Here is a 20,830-nt window from a genome sequence, read left to right as displayed (position 1 = left end):
CTATATCCCCTCCCCTCAATTGCCATGTCTGGGTCCAGCCCGCCCAGAGCCCAGGGGCATGCACACATGTGGCACGTCTGAAGCCGGGGGTGCGCCGCCTCGGCAGGGTATGTCCCACAAGCTCTGCGCCTGTCCCATGGCAGTGGCAATGCAGCAAGCATGGTACCGATCAAAAGCAATCGCTTCCCTCCTTACGCACATTGGCTAGGTGGCCACATCCGCACAAGATGGGCCAAAGACAAACTCACCTACGCTTACCTATACGACCGCCAGCCTCTCGGAATTTGTGAAGTATGAAACAAACAAACAAAACAAAACCAGCCAAGAGCCCCTTCCAACCTGGTCTCCTTCTGCGCCTCTTTTTGGAGCCGAAGAGTTTGACCCGGGAAAAGACGTTTAACTTGTTTTTGTCGCAGCTGGTCTTGCCTTTGCTGGGGCTGCTGACACACTTGCAGGCATTGGATTTCTCCCGTTCGCGGGCTTGTCTTTTCTGCCGGATCAGCGAGCTGGCGATTGCCGCCGCCATGGCCACGACGCCCACCACCACCACTTCTTTTGCTGCCCCTCTCTGGCTTTGCCTCTGCTCGCTCCTGCGCTGCCCGCCCGCTCTGTCTCGCGCCTTCGCCGCCTTTGGCTATTTAGCTTGCCCTCGCTCGGGCTTCTCCGCACTCAGGATTCAGCCAAGGAGGGGGCTCAGCATGCCGTCCGAGCTCCTCCGGCGGTGGTCCGGCTCCCGCGTGGGCTGCGGGCTGCCTAGATGCGAGTCGACGCCACAGCCCCGGGCCGGGATCGCGGGCGAGACTGGCGGGCGGAGGCAGAGCTGCGCGACTGCGTGCGCTCGGCCCCTGCGCCCTAGGACACTGTGCAAGTCCAAGAGGCTCGGGTCGGAGTTTGGCGGCAACCCCCCCGTCTTGTGCCTCGCGGAGGGGGCTGGAGGAGGGAGGCGGGCGGAGGGAGAGCGCGGGCGGGAGAGAGGCCCCGAGAGCAGGCGGCAAGAAGGAGGGGGAAGGGGGAAACGCGCCGGGGAGCGCGCCCTCACCCTGGCCCCTCCGAGCCTCCGACTAGTCCTTGCAACTTCTTGGGGTGACAATTGGTAAAAGTTGGTCGGTGCCAGCTTTCCGACGGAGATCAAACAGGTAATGGCCTCGCATCTTGCCAGCGGCTGCCGCTGCTGCCACTGCTGCCGCTGCTAACGCTGCTGCTCTGGGCGCGGCACAGTCTCAGCACAGGAATCCCGTTGTGCAAGCACCCTCCGGAAGAGAGCGACAGCTTCCCCGAGGCCCCCTCCCCCGGCGGCCCCTCCTTCCTGGAGCCCAGCCCAAAGGCTCCGGCCGCGGGCTGCCCCCACCCGCCCCACCCCCCAAGTCCCCAGCGGCCGCTCAGGTTAACACCTGTAGGGGTTTAAGCACTGCCCCATCACTAAATCCTTCTCCCTTCCTGTTCCCGAAAGGAGCTTCGGGAACAGTGATGGAGGAGGCACCAGGATGAGGTAGTTGCATTGGAGGAGCGGGGTGAGGGGTGGAAGGGGGTGGTGCTTGGAGGTGGGGGATGGTGCGGTGGGGTGATTCTTAGTACACGACTCTCAGCTGGCCAGGTTTACACCCCGGCTTGAGTTCCTGGGAAGTTCTCCAGTCACCTGCCCCAAGCTCGGGCTCACAACACCACCCCTCAAACACCCCCCGCCACTGAGGTATTTCGCCTGGCGACACTTGTAGCCATTCAGGAGAGAGACCGGAGCTCCCAGACGCGTTCAGCCCCCGCGGCGGCAGCAGTGGTAAGCAAGCACTGCAGAGCTAAGCCCGCACACCACGCTGCCACCCAGTGGTTTGTGCTGACTTTCCATTTCGAGCCAATTTGCGCCGTCCGAACTCCGTTTTTTCCTCTACGCCCCCTCATCATTACGTTCGGGTCCAAGCAGAGAGCCTGAGTCGTGCACCATAAGCAGTATTGGGGAAATGCGGCGCCGAACCTCCTTATTTAAGCCCTAGCCTGTTTCCAATCTCCTAACTTCTTTCATTTTGTTTTTCTGCTCCTCAAAGCTCAGGCAGCCTTCTCTCCCTCCAATTCAGGAATCAAGTCTGGCCTTTTTCTCGCCTCACTCTATTCACAAGTTCTGTCCTTTCGCAGTTCTATATTTTAATCTGCAGGAGAAGAAGAAGGAATGTTGTGTCCAAGAATGTTACAGGGAATGGTCCATCCGCATTCCTACCCTCAAACAATCACGATTGTTTTACTGTTTTACTTAATTTCTGATGCCAGACAGGATGCCCCCAATAGTAGGGCTGCTCTGTCTTGCAGCGGTCACTGCACTCTCTTCACTAGACTCCCCTCTCTTCCAGGTCTTTTCAGAATAGATGTAGATGCAAAACTAAAAGCCCAGACTTAAGACCGTCTTTTCTTGCCTGAGCTTCCAACTAGGAAACTCAGATTTCTTAGCCCATCAGAGCTGGATTACCTGACCGTTATGTAGATGAGTGTTTCACCAGGAAGCTGCTGCCTACCTCCCTTTACCCTTCCCCCCAACCTTGAATGTCTCTTGCCTCACCAGAAGCACTATTTTGTGTCTGCAGAAACAGGCTGGGGTGGAGATTGGGGTGGGGAGATGCAAGGGGCGGGTAGCGAGATGAAGACTTACTGGAGGGTGATGGCAAATGGTCTGAGATTCCCTGCAGGTTAGTCTACAGCTTTGTATTTTTGGCTTTCCCACAAGAAAATGGAAGACAACATAGGAAGAGAAGTCAATTCAAGTATCCACTTTTTAAAATTTTGATTCATGGGGGAAAAGTCCTAGTCTGCTCCCACCAAACTTTGAGCACCTTGAAACTCAGGACCAGGTCTTTGGTCACCACCACATTCTCATTTCCTAGCACAGTTACTGCCACAGAATTTATGCTCAATGAAAGTTTATTGAAAATAATTGATGATGACTGATTTATATTGGTTCTGAAGGGTAGGAGGATGTTTCCTAGCTCAGAACGTATGAGATTCAAATTCCAAGAACCATGAAGAGAAATAATCCCACCAAACGAAGGGTCAGAATAAGCTCTGACCAGAGCCAAATATCTGGGGTGTGGGATGAGCAGTTAAGATGTTCCTACTCACTCTGCATGTTTCTATCTTCTGTGTGATTTCTTATGAAACAAAGATTCCACTATTAAATATAAAGTACTTGAAAACCTCTGTATGAAATGTACCTTAAAGGCTATGGGTTTATATATATATATATGCCATTGTTCCTCTGACATGTATATCTTCCCATCCTCATACTTCTGCTCTCCCCTCCCCCCCCCAACAGAACATAAACTCTAAATTGGATTCCAAAGAAAAACACAGAGGTCTTCTTGGCTCCACTCCTCATGGGTTCACTTGAGAACCAGGCTTTAGCATTCTTTTCAGTGTTATGTGAGTTATCAGAGCATAGAATGCTGATTGTTTTCTGCTCATCTTTTTAAAAAAATATATATTTTAATTTATTCTTAGAGAGAGGGGAAGGGAGGGAGAAAGAGTTGGATACAAACATTGATGTGTGAGAGAAACATCGATTGGTTGCCTCTTGTACATGCCCCAACTGGGGACTAGGCCTGCAACTCAAGCATGTGTCCTGACCAGGAATTGAACTGGCAATATTTTGCTTTGTGGGATGATGCCCAACCAATTGAGCTATGCCTGTCAGGGATGCCAGTCTCTTTTGGTAGGTCTCTGATGAGCTGTAAAGAAGCTGAGGGGACCTGCTTTCAAGAGGTGTCTCCAGGAGAAAGATAAAAGTCCAAACAGATGTGACTGTGATGAGTAAAAATGAGTGAACTCAGCCTATGCAGGAGCAGCCTCTATATCTTTCAAGCACAAAGAAATTGTCTGTCTTTCTGAAAATCTGAAAATGGGAGATTTCAAATACCCTTCCTTCATGAAGATAAATATAAATGGAGCCACTTGCCAGATTGCTCTCCATCTTCATTGACCATACATCAGAACATCTGAGTGACCAGTTACAAGGTCAAGGACTGGTGATGAGCTCAAAGGGAGGAAAGGGAGGCAGGTTCAAGAGCACCAAAGCCAGGTACCACAGGGATCTCACCATTAACTGAGTAGGGCACCAGAGGGGTATTTAATAGACCGGGCAACAAGTACCACCATTTGTGGTCAGTCTAATCACATCCAAAGCCCAGAGAAATGACTGGATAGATAGACAAATGAGGAGATTAGATGAAAGCCATTAGCAAAGGCTCTTACCACTTCAAGCAAAAATAAGGATGCAATTTAAGGGAATCTTGTCAATGTCGCACTGGAATTCTAGGGACAGAAAGAGTGACTACTGTATTTTGTAAAATAAGCTGACACATTTATTAGCTGGCAATGACTCTCTCCTAGTCAGATCATTCAGGGGAATTATACTTCAGAAACAAAGGTCTCCAGAATCAATCGTTTAGCAATTGATTGGCGCTCCTGAAGGATGAAAAGCCAAGGAACCCTAGGCTTGCACTGCACTAGGTGGCTTGGTCTTTATTATGTCCCCTCTTTGACATCATTCTCTAAATACTTAAGCTATAGAATTTACTAAAGGCACCTCTTGTTTATATTTGAAATTAATCAGGAACATACTAATTAATTCTGATCCTTTAAGAAAAAAAATCCTATAACATAAAAATTTCATTGTTTAGACATAATATATGAACATTAAAACCATAAAGCACCCTGTTGGCATTAATCATATCAATGAATTCAGCTCTTTGTCATCTAATTAACCATAGTAGCTGAACATCAAGAGTTTAAGGACTCTGATTACCTGCTTGGTCATTTAATTAAGAAAACTTGGAGAGAAATACAGGCTTGCTGAGGCCAAGTTTCTCTCTCTCTCTTTTTTTTTAAATTAGGAATAGGATTTTTAAAAAGGTTTTATTTACTTATTTTTAGAGAGAGAGGTTGGGAAGGAGACAGAGAGGGAGAGACACATCAATGTGTGAGAGATCCATCGATTGGTTGCCTCTTGCTTGGCCCCAGCTGGGGACCTGGCCCACAACCCAGACATGTGCCCTGACCAGGCATCAAACCTGCGGCCTTTTGGTTTGAAGGCAGGCACTCAATCCATTGAACCACACCAGCCAGGGATCAAGGTTTCTCTCTTGATTGGAAGGAAGGAACACAAGGAAATGAGCTTAAGCTCCAATATGTAGAGATTTAACTTTTGTAGAAGGAAAACAGTCTTTTTAGTAGGGGTTATTAAATACCAAGATTGCTGATTCTCCTATAGAAGCTTTTATGAATAGAACAGAAACCTTACCTATCATGGTGGGTATGTGAGTTGATTCCCCTCGAAGCTATCATTCTGTCATAAAAACTACGTTATGTACTATTTATATTACCCATGACCTGCAACCAACAAGGGGTCACAGGGGGATTGGAAGCAACACCATTACTGAGAAAACTCCAAGGTCCTGTCTTATGGGGCAGGGAGATAGCTAGTGCCATTGACTTTGGAACATCATATTGAGTGAACCTGCAACATGTGGGTCAAGGCAGTCACACCCATTTTCTAAAGCTTCTCTTGTCCAATGTGTGGGAAATACTTTGTAGACACAATAAACTTATTCTTAACCAAATGCGTTGCCTCATTTATGACACTGCATCCAGAGCCAACAAAAGCACCTGCTTCTCTAAGTGAGTCCCATTCAGTTTTGTTCAATAATATTTGAAGATTGTGAAAGAACGGCTGCTATTTTATGAACTGACTGGTGGCTAACAAACATAAATGAGGTGTTTCTATGATGAGACATTCATGGCAGACTAAAAATGTGCAAGACTCAGGGGCAAAATATCTGTAACGCTGGGTTCATTTCTTGCCCAGTGAACTAAATAATCTAAATGAAAAGCTGGGGGTGGGAGAAATGATGGAGCATTTGAGGCAAAAGCAGACAATCAGTGATTTTTCTGGATCTAAGCTGTTTCAGGAAATAGGATTTCTGCAAGAAGGTGACCTAAACTCAGGATTTGAGAAAGGGAATGCAGTGTTTGCAAATGATGTAACGTTTGTTATTACTTAGCATATGGGGGCAGGCTTCGCAGCCAGCATAAGGAACTCTGGATTGATTTCCTATTTGCCAGTGACACTGATTCCACCAATTTCCTATCAAGAGTTGCCATTTTTTAAAGCAGAGAACTAATGGGAAAATACTTCTGTGCTCCCTTAGGATTAAGAATCTGAAGACATCTTGTTTTGGACACCAACCAATATTTGGGCAGGAGAATATGCTGAATTTAGAGGAATTGGTATTCTCCAGATTCTAAGAAGGGGACAAAAGACAGGTCCATGATCCACCGGAGCACTGTGCAGATGCCCTAGATTAAAAAATATTTTTAGTTGGTATGCAATTAAAAAGAATTATGTTGGTTATATTAGTTTCAGATGCATAATACAAAATTTGACATACATTTATATTCCTTACTATGTGATCAGCCTACTAAGTCTAGCAATCATCTGTCACTGTGAAAACTTATTACAATACTACTGACTATATTCCCCTTCTACTTTTCACCCCTCCCCACATCCCTCCCCTCTGGTAACAATCACTTTGGTCTCTGTTTCTATGAGTCTGTTGGTTTGTTTTGTTAGGTTCCACATATACATGAAATCATACATTTTTGTCTTTCTCTGCCTGACAGCTCACTTTAGCATAACACCCCCTAGATCCATCCATGTGGTCGCAAATGGCAAGATTTCCTTCTTTTTTATTGTTTCATAATATTTCATTGTTATACACTTCAGGCTTTTCTCTGAACAAAATGACTCTCCATATCCTTGGAGACCTCTTCTCTCTCTCTCTCTCTCTCTCTCTCTCTCTCTCTCTCTCTCTCTCTCTGTCTCCCTCTCCTTCTCCTTTTCCCCCCACCCCCCTCTCTCTCTCACACACACACACACCCCCACCACCACCACCACCTCTTTTTTATTCATTCACCTGGATGGTTTTTAAATTCTCCACTCTATTTAGATTTTGGGGGGCCAAAATGGGTGTCTCAAATGGTGATAACACTCAATAAATTCTGTGGTTATAATTGGACAAGCATCCTGTTAAGTACTGTAACTCTATTTTTCTATAATTGTTACAACCTCTAAGGTAGGTATTATCATTATTTCCATTGTGCAGGCGAGGAAAGTGAAGTCTAGAAAGACTAAGTGATGTATCTATGGTTTCCTGCCCTGTGCACAGGTGGCAGTGCCACTATTTGAGCCAAGGATCCCCAGCCAATACAATTTATATGTACAAGGCCAGCCCTTTAAATACGACTTTTTCCTCTTTGGCACTGGATCTGGAATTTGGGTCGCTGAACAGTGTGGTGCCTGGATATGGCTATCTCTTGGCTTGGGTAACAGAAAAAGATGGGGAATATAGCATGATTTTCAACTCAGTTATGTTTTTTTTTTCTTTCTTTTTCTTAACAAAGTGAATTATGAAACAAACAAGAATAGATACGACCTATGTATATGAGCATAGTTCATATACTTTTAATAACTTCTTAGAGTAATATTTAAAGGAAACTGCTGTGTTTTACATAAAATGATTACAAAATCACTGCTTAATGTCATTCTGGGTTTCTCAGCCCAGGGAGTACTTTGACACCAGGACCTGGTTGGACTCAAGTAATCTGGAATTTAGAATGCTGAGACCCCAAGGACACTTCCTGGCCTTTATCTTCATCACTATTTAGCAGAGACAAGAAGTTAAAGCACTCCCAATTTTCGCCGTTCTTTTCATAGAGGGAAAACTGGCTTTCCACATTGTAAGCTTTTTTGGTGCCATCTGCTTTCAGCTACAGGAAGCTTGAATTCAGCCAAAAAAAAAAAAAAAAACATTACACACATTGTATGCACTTCCATGCCTGAAATCCATGACTATTCTTTTGCAATCAGGGGTTTCTCCAGTATTCATTCTAACTAATTTGCTCTGACTTTCCCTTCTGACAAACAGCTAAAAGTATAATCCAGAGATTGAAATCATTTAAGTAACTTTCTCCTGCAACCACTGAATACCTCCGATAATTTTTAGAACCTGATTTCCTAAAATGGATTTTGATGCTCAATTAACAACCTCATTTTAGAGAAGAGATCTGAGGCAAGAGTAGTTGAATAAATGTTTATTCATTCATTCATTTAGTTGGTCAGTCAGCCAGTAAAGATATATTGAGAACTATTTGGCATGTACTGACCTATACCTTGAAGGATGCATGATAAAACTTTAAGTTAACAAATGAATTAAAGATTGTGGGAAAATGAGTGTCCAAGCCAGATAATCCTAGTAATTTTCTATATAGACTTCAATATTCCTATTGAACAGGGAAAACTAGGACTTGTTTGATATTTGAATGTGTTTTTTTAAAGATTTTATTTATTTTCAGAGAGAGGGGAAGGGAGAGAAGAGGGGAGAAACATCTATGTGTGAGAGATACATCAATCAGCTGCCTCTCACATGCCCCCAACTGGGGACCTGGCCCACATGTGCCCTGACAGGAAATCGAGCTGGTGACCTTTTGGTTCACAGGCTGGCACTCAATCCACTGAGCCACATCAGCCCAGACAAGGTATTTAAATATGCTGAAAACATATTTAAAAATCTTCCTACTTACTGCATTCCTCTTCCTGCCCCTAAAACTCCAGTGCCTATCTTCTGTGTCAGAATCATGGTATCCCGTGTTCTGAAAAAATATATACTTAACAAAATTACTAACAGAAACAACAGTGCTCTATTTCACTATATGAAGGACCAAAAAAACAATGTGTGAACCTGTGTGTGTATTTGTGTATGTGTATATACACTCCAGGTCAGCCTCTGGCAATGCTGTAAAGCCAGCACCTCGGCCCAGGTGCCCACTGTCCTTATAAGGCCCATAGGAACCTCAGGATCCACATTTTCATAATTCTTTTCCTTCATTAAAATTGTCCTTTCTTATCTCCCATCCCTGAGTCACTGCTTTCCACTAAAATAGCTAGTTTATCAGATACTCTCATTGGTGCTAAGTTAATGAGTACTAGTAGTCATCATGGCTCCCCAGGAACTGGCTCATTCTGAGAGGCAGTATTATACTACAAAAAGAGTGTTTCTACTGGTGACATTTTAAGTGGCAGAACAGGCTGCTGGTATAGCTTCAAGGGTTGGAACAGCTTTGGAGAACCCCTCAATTTAAAAGTCCCCTGCCATTTTATACTTCGGGTTTTCTGAATGTGTTTGCATGTGACTGTATACAGAAGGTTGCTGTGCTAACTCTGCTACTCAAATAGCATAAAATATGTCAGACCAGCTCATCCAGCTCCTGTTCAATCTTTCTTAACTTTTATAGGCAAGATTATTGGAAAAAACGTTGTCTTTAACAACTTACTCCACATTCACTATTCACTCTGATGTTAATATATATTATTGCTTATTTTTATTACATTGTATATGTATTCCTAATAATTCTTCTATATAGATTGCAATATCCCTTTTGGAGAGGGACATCTAGTATTTAGGTTGGTGTTTGAATATATTTAAAATATATTAAAAAAATATTTCTACTCATTGCATTCCTCTTTAATTGTTCTTCATGTCTGGTAATTTAGCCATCAACTCTTCATCTACTGTCTCTCCTTAAGTCTCTATCTAGTCTTCTTCTGAAACTTCTAGTAGCTATATGTGAGAGCCCATTCTCTCCTTCGTGACTCTCTACTTCTCTTTCCTAATTCCATTTTTAAAATCTCCTCTGGAGAATCTCGGTGCTTCACTGATCCCCTCTCTAGTTGAGTTTAGTCTATTGTTTGATTTTGTTTTTATTCCATTGTTACACACACATATATTATCTATATTTATTAACATACATTACATACAACATATTAAAATTATATATGTGGACCTAATCACACATACATATACACATATGTATAATATTATTGTTTCATCTTTTCTAATATGTCTGCTATCTGCTATTTTTCTCACAATGTGCTGTTCATACCATATGGATTCTTATTCCTTCCTTTATCCTACTGAACAGCATGGAGATACTTATGTGCAAGTCTCTTTCATATTGCCTTATGAATAACTTTTCTGGGATATAAGTTACCCTGTTTATTGTTGCCACTGACTATCCCTGCAGTGGTTTATTTCTCCTCTTGCTCTGTAGATCTGACTATGGGCTCACCTGCAGCAGGAGAATGATTTTATGTAGAAGTCCCATGTGAACCCTGGATAGTAGAGTTATCTATATCTATAGTTTTAGGTTCTTTCTATGCCAGTGCTCTTTGGGTTTCACTGGATCCAGGTCAGATTTTTAGTACAAATTCAGATGTGGGATTCCAATTTCTTACACTCTAGGCCCAGAATGGACACCCTGCCTATATTCTGCATTACTAGACCTTAAGCCTTCATTTATCATGAACTGAACAGGACTTCCTGGCTTGTAGCTTTATGCAGGAAGCTCAGGGCTCTGTAGCAGAGCTGTGGCTTCAGCTGAAGCCCCAGGGTATATAGTCAGTTCTGATACCCTTGGCCATTTTAGCTTCAACTGTTGCACTTTGCTTTGGCTTTAAATAGCTGTTTTGTTTCTATCACCTGGAGGTTTTCCTCTTTTACATTTGAATTTTGTTATTGTCAAAAGCTTAAGATAATATTTTATCCACTATTTCTATGTTTTTATGGAAGGATGAGGCTTCTGCAATATCTTAGTTTAACATGCTGACTGGAAGTTCCTATTCAATTTTTACTTCCACCATAGCACTAAAATAGCTTTTACTAAGATCATCAACAGCCTACACATATCATTATATCCAATGACTATTTCTCAGTCATTACTTTTCACAACCTTTTGGCAACATTGCATTGCTCTCTTCTTGACACTCTTCCATAAGCTACTCCAAGATGCGTTCTCCTGGTTTTCCTCCTACCTAGATTTGACTGCTTCTTCGCAGTCTCCTTTTCAAGTTCCTTTTCCTCTTACTGACCATTTGAGTTCCTTAGGATTCTACCTTATGCCCTCTAATTTTCTCTCTCAGTCCTCTCTTTCTAGGTTTGTACTCTTCATTCATCCATTCAATGAATGTTCTTTGAGCATTTACTCTGTGCCAGGCTGAGTTGCAGGTATTCAGCAGTAAACAAGGCAGATGTGATCATGCTCACATAGAACCTGTAGTGTAATGAAGAGTCAGATAGTAAACAAATGACATAAATATGTAGTTATAGATTGTGATCACTGCTATGAAATGGAAGGACAGGATGCTATGCAAGAGTAATATGGGAGAAGCTTATTGAGATTGGAAGGTCAAGGAAGGCCTCTAAAAGGAGATGACATTTTGCTGACTCTTGAAATATGATTATGGATCCAGTCTCATGAATAGTGCAGGAAATAACTACCTTTTCTATTGTAACAACTCCAAAAATCTGCACTGCTTTTTAAAAAATCCTCACCCGAGGATATGTTTATTGATTTCAGAGAAGGGAAGGGGGAAGGAGGGTTGGTGGATGGGCGAGAGAGGAAGAGAGAGAGAAACATTGATCAGTTGCCTCCTGTATGCATCCCAACCAAGGATCAAACCCACAACCTAGTTACATTCCCTGACTGGGGATTGAACTCACAACATTTTGGTGCACAGGATGATGCTCCAGCCAACTAAACCACCCAGCCAGGGCTCTCCACTGCTTTTGATGGGCTTCAGGATGTGCTACCCAAAATATGGCGCTTTGGCATATTAAACATTTTAAGCTGAAGGAGTGTGAGAAAACAGCAGAATAAGGTCACCCCAACTTTCTCTCCTTCCTTCTACCCAGAAACAGGTCATAAAACCCTATGTGAGACGTGTCTTTCTTGTAACAGAGGAAATAGCACCATTATGTCTGAAGACAAAGGGACACTGGAAAGAACGCTAAAATGCAGGCTTTGCCAAGATTTTCCCAGTTTACTGCTCTTGTCTCATACTCCTTGGCCTATAATATCTATGGAAGACCCATGCTTTTCATCAAATCTAGCCTAAAAACACTCAGGTCTATGTTGTTTCTCCTGGCCTCCATTTCCTTATAAAGGCTCTCATGTCACATGAAATTTATATACATAAATTTGATGTTTTTCTCTTGTTAATTTGACTTTGTCTGTTTAATTTCCAGACCTAGTCAGGCATACTAAGAGGGCTGAGAAAAAATTCCTCCTCCCCTGCACTTCCATCAACTCAGGTAGCTAGCTCCTTTGAACTCGAGATATGGATAGTCCTACCCAAATATCACTGAGGACCTCAAACACAATATACCCAAAATTGAACTCACTCCCCAAAACCGGTACAGCTTCTCTTATTCCATGTGGCTAGTAAGGTTGTTTCTTGTATCCTACTCCTTTCTGGATTCATTCACCATTTCAACCAAAGCAGAAACATGGACATTATCCTGAATTCTTCCCTCTCCCACCTACATCCAAGGAGTAACCAAGCAGTGCAGGTTCTACCTTCTTAATATCTTTTCTAAATTCCCATTGTTGCCCTGACTGGTTCAATTCCTGGTCAGGGCACATGTGTGGGTTGCAGGTCAGGTCTCTGGTTGGGGGCATGTGAGAGGCAATTGACTGATATTTCTCTTACTTTCTTTCTCCCTCCCTTCCCTTCTCTCTAAAAATAAGTAAATAAAATCTTTAAAAATAAATTCCTATTGTTAAGACTCCCCCCACCGTTTCTATTTCATTTCCTTCCTGAATTTTACCATAGCCTCAAATTGCTCTGCTCACTAATACAATACAATTCTAACAGACAAATCTGATCATGTTTTGTCCTATTACAAGTCTCAGTCGCTGTCCACTTACAAACCCTCCATTATCTGGCCCCAGACTTGCTTATCAGCCTTACCTCCTGCCACTGTCCCTCTGACACATTGTGTTTCAGACAAACCAAAGTATTCACCTTCTACTAAACACCCACTTCTGCCCGTTAACCACTCCAACTGCTGTATCTTTGAAAACTCCATTCTCTCCCACTCAGAAAACTTCAAGATATACCTCAGGCACCATCTCTTCTGGAAAACCTTCCCTGAAAATCCCCATGTAAGGACACAGCTTCCTCTTCTCTGGCCAACAGCACCCTGTACATATAGCTACTATGGCATCTATAATGTTCATTTCTGTTTGTCTGTCATGCTTACAGTGAACTCCCTGAGGCAGGGACTAGAACTTAGTCTCTGGATCCCCACATCTAGACAGATAGAAGCTCAATAAATGATAGTTTCATGGCTAAATGAATTAGCTAATTCTCCCTTTCTCTGTTTAGAAAGCAGACAGTAGACATCTAGAACAACAAAATGCAGGACAGATCCAGTCCATTTTGATAAGAGTAAATTAATGTACAACGCATGTTAAAGTGTGGCTATGACTTAACTACAAACAGCAGAATAGTTCATGTATTGAACTGTAAGCTGGGGACTATTGCCTCCTTGTGAAAGGCAAAGTTAAATCAGCTTGGTAATTAGATTAGTACATATTTTAGCCATATTCTGATATTAAAATATTTTTTTACAAAGCATACAACACTTTAAGATTTGATATAGCCATTTTACAACCATCGTCTTATTTGATCTGCATGAAAACTATTGAGGTAGCCAGAGCAGGTTTCAATCAGATTCATTTTACATAACAGAAAACTGTTTCTCATTAACACCACACAACAAATCTATTTATTAATTAGTTTAGGCCCTACCTCGTTCCAAAAAGGAATTTTAGTTGCTTACCAGAAAAAAAATGTGCAGGAAAATAAGATTGAAAACAAAGAAAAAACATTGAAGGAAGAGGAACCAGCCACTATATGAGGCCAGCAGGGTTTCAAACCCAAGGTTTCTGACTCCTAGTCTGATTCCTTTTCAGCCCCATTAGGCTGCCTCTGAGATTTTGGACCACTGGGTGTAATTGGCAAGAGTTTTGTCTGCAGTTTTGTTTTTTTTTTAAGCAGCAACAATTTTAACCTCATAAAGCAAGTAGCCCAAATGTATTAGAATGATCTCCCATCTAAATGTAAGCACTGAAAATTAAATCCGAACTTGAATCACTGCAATTATCTTGCTTGGACTAGACACCTAATCAGACAACGGAAAGAGGCAAGGTAAGGTGAAATGAGCTGAGACCACGAAGAAGATTGGTTCATGCGGGTGTGGGAACCTATGTTTGTTTTTCTGAGCTACATATATACTGAAACATTAATTAGATCAAAAGGTGGCTTGGTTTCAGAGGTAAACTAATTCAATTTTGATCAGATCACATTTTACTGACATCTGTCTGCTCCTAGATTTTGTTGAGAGTTTAAACAATAATGTGGCTTTATGTGGATCCTGTGACTCAACCAGTATCACAGTTACCATTTTCCTAAGTGTTTTACTGAAATTGAAAATGATAATACCTATAAAAGCTCTCCAGTGCTGACATTTCCAAGTCTCTTTACCAGCACAAACAAAATCAGAAAATGGAAAATATAACCTTTCTCGCCCTGTACTTTCTCCACAAGGTATAAAATTGAAAGGTAGTCTGTATTCTAGCATCATGACCAAAGAGCAAGATGATAATGATGAGAGAGTGGTAATAATAACAACAGCTCTTTTTCTGAGCATGTACTCTGGACCAGGCACTGTTCTAAACACTTTACGTATGTTAACTTACTCAGTTCTCACAGCAACCCTGTGAAGGAGGAACTATTATTATGTCCATGCTATAGATGTGGAAAACAAAGTACAGTGAGGTTAAAAACTTTGCCTGGGTTCATGCAGCTAACAAGTGCTGGAACTCAGACAACCCTGCTAAACACAGATATGAAAATAATGCTAATCTATGGTTATTTGCTCAGATAAATGGATTATATATTTTGTGAATTGTTTCTGACCTTTTCCTATTTCCTCTTTCTTTTTCTTTTTCTTTTTTTTTTTTTTTGCTGTTGATATCATTGCCAAATTAACACTCCAGTAGCAGGGTCTCAGGATAAATAAAGATACTATTAAACTTATAGAAAGTTGTATGAATTTCAAGAAGTGTGAATACTTCTCAGTTTTTTCCCTCGATGCTCATTGTAGTGATTCATATCATACTTTGCAGCTTTGACATCACCTCTTCACATGTATATAGCTAACCCTGGCATTGCCATGGAAATTTAGATCAATGACACTAGCAGGGGCCTGATATGCATATTCTGTTGATTAGCAGGGGTACTTGCTAATCCCTGTCAAATTCTGCCATCCACTGCCTTGACTAATCTCATGTGTCAGTGACATATGAAATTTATGAATGTTAGGAACTGATCCTCTCAGGTTATTTAATGCTTCAGTTCTGTTTGGTAACAGCTTAATTAAAGCTCAACTTTTTAAAAAAAGGTCAATAGAAAAATAAAATTAAATCTTTTAGGAAATTAGTGAATGAGAAGGGAAAAGTAAAATTCACTGCTACGAGGAAGAGGAAAGAATATAACAATAATAATACAAGCAAGGGTGGCCAAAAGTAGGTATACAGTTGTTCAAATCAAAATAGTACAAATAAGTAAAACAATAATTAATAATTAAATAATAACACAAGAATAAACTCACAACTTGTAAACCTACTTTTCCCACCCCTGCGTAATACAACATAAATGATACATTTCATTCTGGGTATTCAGGAGTTGATCATCCTGACCAACTATCATTTATGAAGAGTCTTCTCTGTGTCTGGCAGTGTGCTTGGCGTTTTTGTATGTGTTCCTCCATTTCATTTTCACAATAGTCATACAAGGCCTGGAGAGGGGAGGTTGAGTCACATGCCCAAACTCATGCAGCAGTTGGATCACCCAAGTGTGTCTGAATCCCTCCAGACCTCTGGAGTGGGACTGTAGGTGGAGCTTACTTTCCATCCAATAACTTGATTCTCTAGAGAACAGAAAAGAGGGCCAATGAAGAGAAGCTGCAAGGAAACAGATTTAGGGCTCACTTTGATTAAGCAATTTCTAACAACAGGGGCTGTCCAAAAAGAGCCAGAGTCAATTATCTTGGGAGGTAATATGCACCCTGTCACTTGGAAGTGTTCACATAGGGGCTGTAGGGCCCATACAGACCTGCTATACACTTACCAGATATTGTAAAATAAATGAATCATTTGGGTCCCTTTGTGAAAGATCCAACACAGAGATCACCAGGGAAACCTGTTGGCCATTAAAAGCTGGGCATGTGAAACCTGCGGAGTAAGAGAGAGTATGCCCTTGGCAGAGTCTCAGTGGTGGTTCAAAAGGGGAGAGCCAGAAAACAGTACTCACAGGGTTTTAGGGGCTGGGGCTGGAAGATGGTTTCAGGGCAGAATTTTATAAGTATAGTCATCACAAATTCAGGTCAGAATTTGTAAACTACTAGGTGAGTTGCTGGAATAGTCAGCGGTCTTATTCTGTGTACACATAAGCCATGTGGAGTTACTCTTAAAACAGTGCAAGCTAAGAAACAAGAAGACACAAAGAAACTGTCACAGACAATAGGAGACTAAGACATGATTATTAAATGCAATGTGGTACCCTGAATGGGACCTTGGAACAGAACAATGGCATTAGTGGGAAAATTGGTGAAATTTGAATAAAGTCTAGGGTTTAGTTGATAGCAATGTACCAGTGTTGGTTTCTTAATTTTGACAAATGTACTGGCTGGCACGAGCCATCTAGTCTGGATAGAGTGTCTATTTAATCTGAACTATGGTAAAAGAAGTAATAGGATTTGATGTGGTTGGGAAAGATGTATCTGAAATAAGGCCTATTTTTCACTCATTGTCCCCCACCCCCATTTTATAATTTCCTGATTTAAGGAGATGACCTTGAGCACACAGATGATACTGCACCAACAGGGCAATGAGAAGACAGCTGCTGAGTCTGCAGGGAGAAGCATGGACTCTCTCCATTGCTGCTAATAGAAAAGCAACAAGTAAAAACTAGTGAAGCCTATGATATGGTTGTTTATTGGGGGATACAGCTCCCTGAATCTAACAACGAGAGCACAATAGGTCGACACAGGTCAAGAACAATGCTTTTATGTCTCATTGAATCAGAAACAGCACTCTTGTTCTTCCTAAGCTGTACTGTGAGATTTCTCAGCATTAAGACTGCCAGCACCAGACATTATGAATTTCAAGTCTTTACCTTTTAGAGGAACTGGCTGCAGATGGTGTTTGTGATCGCAGCAGAGAAAATGCCATTTAGGGGAAAGGGTATTGATAATATAATGGCTTCTCTCCTAATGATGGATATTTGGCATGCACTTCCAGTGATATTTACTTTTACTTGCCCAGGAAGCTTGAAGCTCATTTTCTCCTCCCTGCAAAAATATTGATATTGTTGGTAGTGGACAAAGCATGACTTTGCCTTTGAAAATAAGGACTAGACATTGCACATGACAATTAGAAACAGGATAAGCTGTTATTTCTACTTTTTAAACTACACGCTTGATGGAATGATGAAAACAATAATCCTGTTTGCATCTCAGTTCCCCTACCAACTAGCCTTGTGGCTTTAGAAAAACTCTGTCTTACACTCTGGGCTTCTATTTCCTTGTCTATAAAATAAGAGATCCATGTACATAAAAAACTCTTTGAATTTAATTATTCCATTACTAATCAGAAAGACAGTGACCATGGGAGTTTATCCCAAAGCCATTGAGTTATTTGCCCATTATATTCAGTTGCTCCATCATATTGAAAAAGTCATGAAGTACAGGAAGCCTGAAGCCCTGGAGCAGGCTCTCCACTTAATGCCAAAGATAGTGGGCCATGTGGCAGAGTGGTTAAGACCATGGGCTCTGCAACTAAAAACAGGTGTGAATCTTGATTCCACAGCATATTAGATGTGTGACCTTAGTGTGCCAATTAACCTCTCTGTTCCTGAGTTTCCTCAACTCTGAGATGGAAATAATGACAGTACTGACCTCCTAGGGTAATTGTGAGAACTAACTGGGCTAATGTTTGTAAAGAGTTTAGCATGTACTTGGCATTTGGCACACACAACAACTATAGAACCTCCCATCTACTATAGAGTAATGGAAGTGACTGATATTTAGTTGAGGCCTCCAGTGGTCTCCCATCTCCTGAACCAGCCCTGGCCTGGGCTGTCTGGAATAAAAAAGAATAATAGCAAATACTGCATGGTCCTTTCCATACATTAATTAATTTAAGCCTGCTGGTGAGGTGGGTACTATTATTATCCCTAATGTTTTGATGAAAGGTTTGGAAATTAAGCAACTTGCTCAAGTGGCAGCTAGTATATATCAGTCAGGATCTGGCCTCAAACAGACTGGTTCCAGAGTCCCTGTTTTTAACACTGTGTTTTGCTGCCATAATAGACTGTGTTGGTTAAGCACCACACTCATTACAGACCTTATCTCTAATCTGTAGGTAACCCTGCAAGGTAGGTATTATGCTTATCTCAATTTTTATAGATGTGGAAAGTGAGGTTCAGGAAGACTAAGTGACTTAGCTCCATTACAGGGCTCGGGAGAACTAGAGTCTCTCTCCGCAGCCTGTGTCCTGTCCATCCGCTCTACCACATTTCCTCTTAGCAAAAACAAGGTCTATGTTTGTTTTGTTTTGTTCTTAACTCAGAGGCAGTCTAGTGGGAGTTGAAGGCAAATTTTACTCAGGGTCAAATTTCTGGAAGCAGTGTATAACTACAACACCAGCACGCTCTCTGGGAAATATTCACAGTCCTCCCATTAATGAGGCACAGGAAGGAGCAAACAGCCTTCATTGAAGGCCCCCTGGTGCTAATCTGGGCCTCACAGGCACTGGTAGATCTGTAGATCTCTTCAGCAAGAAGATTTTCTCTTATATAAAGGGAAAGAGTTACTGAAGCACATAAAGAAAGCTTTCATATGAAATTCAAATTTGTTCAACCTTCCCGAGAATTACTCTTAAGTGAACAAAATAACATTCCGACTAAAGCCCATAATCACACCGCTTTTTACATGATGAAACACAATGAGTTGCTTGGAAGAAGTAACTGTGAAACAAATTCATCCTATTTAATTCTACAGGAAAACACTTCTAGATCTACCCTAGAATGGCTAAGATGTCAATGAGACCAATACATTTTTTTTGTGATCCACTAAGAAAACATACCTAGTAAAATGTGAAATGAAGCTAATAATGAATATTTATTTGTCCTTAGATTCTTGGAAGTATGGCCCACAAAACATATTCCAAAAGGCACTACAGTGAACAACAAAGGGTTATAAAAATATATACATTCTGTGGTTTTTATGCTTTTCCCACTGGATATTACTATACTTTTTATAACTCCTTATTTTAATTTTGTATAAAAAAAATGTCTACCAAATTCTACAAGGTCTGAAGACTAAATATGAAGAAGAAGACAGACAGGAAAACTTACATTTTAAATATAACACTGACTTTTACTTGCCCAGTATTTTAATATCATATTATCCTTTTCAAAGCCACATATAACAAAATGTGCAAATTTATACTCCACGGAGGATCCATATAGGAACATATTTATATTAAATAAAAGTGTTTTATGACTCATAATCCAGCATGTCATGGCTTATTTGCTTACATTCCCCTCTAAACTGATACAATTTTTATAGATTTCCTCTTTGGCTCTGAGGGTTATAACTCCAGGTTCTCCAAAGTTTCAGAATGGAGTCAATCTCTCCTCTAGCATTTAAATGTGAGTAGACAGAGAAAACCTTTTTCCCTTCTCCTATTCCTAAATACACCATCCCTGGAGCCATAGCTTCTGTGTCTTCAAAGACCTTACAGTGAAAATTTACCATAGTCCTTGCTGGGTAGCTTAGTTGGCTGTCCTGATACGTGAAGGTTGGGGGTTCTATCCCGGATCAGGGTACATCCAACAATCAACCAATGAATGAATAAATAAATGTAATAACAAATCAACGATTCTCTCTCTCTCTCTCTCTCTCTCTCTCAAATTAATAAATAAAAAAATTAAAAAAAGAAAAAAAATTTAAATACTATGCTATGTGTATTTTACCACAATTTTTAAATCTTTTTTATTTTTTAAATTATTTATTTATTTGTTTGTTTGTTTTATTTTTAGAGAGAGGGGAAAGGAGAAAAAGGGAGAGAAACATCACTGTGTGGTTGCCTCTCACTCGCGCCCCCAACAGGGGACCTGATGTGCAACCTAGTCATGTGCCCTGACTGGGAATTGAACCAGTGACACTTGGCTCGCAGGCTGACGCTCAATCCACTAAAAAAAGAAAATTTACCATAAACAAGCTCTGAGCTCCAAGTTGAAGTCTGGGTTTAACCAGGCCATATGTGCAATTATTGCTTAATCAAGCATGTAGATAATTTTGGAGTATTATCTGGTTGGTGGATATTTTACTAACAACATTATATTGAGTGCTATTACTTCTGCAGTAATGGTATTCAAGCACAAGTCTAAGATTTAGTGGTAAACAAAACTCAGGAAGTACAAACTAGAATGCCTCCACACTTCTGGGCTTTACAAAGAGGAGACAGTGGTTCTCTGCCACTGGAGGAGGGGCAGGAAAGCTGAGATGACAATGCCCTTCACTCAACCCTAGGAGCATAGTGCAGGGAGGGTGGGGACAATAATAGAGAGAAACCCACAGGCACTGAGAACCTTGAGTGTACTGAGTACCCACTATTGGCCCCCTACTGTTGTGATGGGCAAGAGATAAAATAGAGAACACCCTCTCCTGCCAGGGTTCCAGTAACAGAGCCTGCTGAAATATGAGGTTAAGGAAGGAGAAATGAGACAAGCTCTCTAGCTACTCAGATTGAAAGCCCTACTAAAGAGAAGTTGTGATCCTGCTCTTAAATAAGGTGAAACCTACGGTGAATTGAATGTAACAATAAC

At 41.4% G+C, this 20,830-nt stretch overlaps 1 protein-coding gene and 1 pseudogene across 7 annotated transcripts in view; both read right to left on the bottom strand.

Annotated features, from left to right (window-relative positions):
- Positions 1-20,830, bottom strand: part of FGF13 (fibroblast growth factor 13) — a 554,123-nt gene that overhangs the window by 73,153 nt on the left and 460,140 nt on the right. Inside the window, exon 1 of one of the 7 annotated variants that reach the window (XM_090264778.1) lies at positions 340-575. The exons of the other annotated variants lie outside the window; for them this stretch is intronic. Within the exon in view, the coding sequence (XP_090120904.1) occupies positions 340-526 (187 nt within the window). The 5' untranslated portion in view covers positions 527-575. Of the gene's footprint in view, positions 1-339; positions 576-20,830 lie in introns of those variants that run through there. 7 annotated transcript variants of the gene reach the window in all.
- LOC149990619 (S-methyl-5'-thioadenosine phosphorylase pseudogene) overlaps positions 1,129-20,830 on the bottom strand; it is a 135,792-nt pseudogene continuing 116,090 nt past the window's right edge.

This window comes from Furipterus horrens, unplaced genomic scaffold (genome assembly GCF_987537825.1).
Source record: "Furipterus horrens unplaced genomic scaffold, mFurHor1.1.pri manual_scaffold_17, whole genome shotgun sequence".
Lineage (NCBI taxonomy): Eukaryota > Metazoa > Chordata > Mammalia > Chiroptera > Furipteridae > Furipterus > Furipterus horrens.
This window is presented reverse-complemented; position numbering and strand designations above follow the sequence as displayed.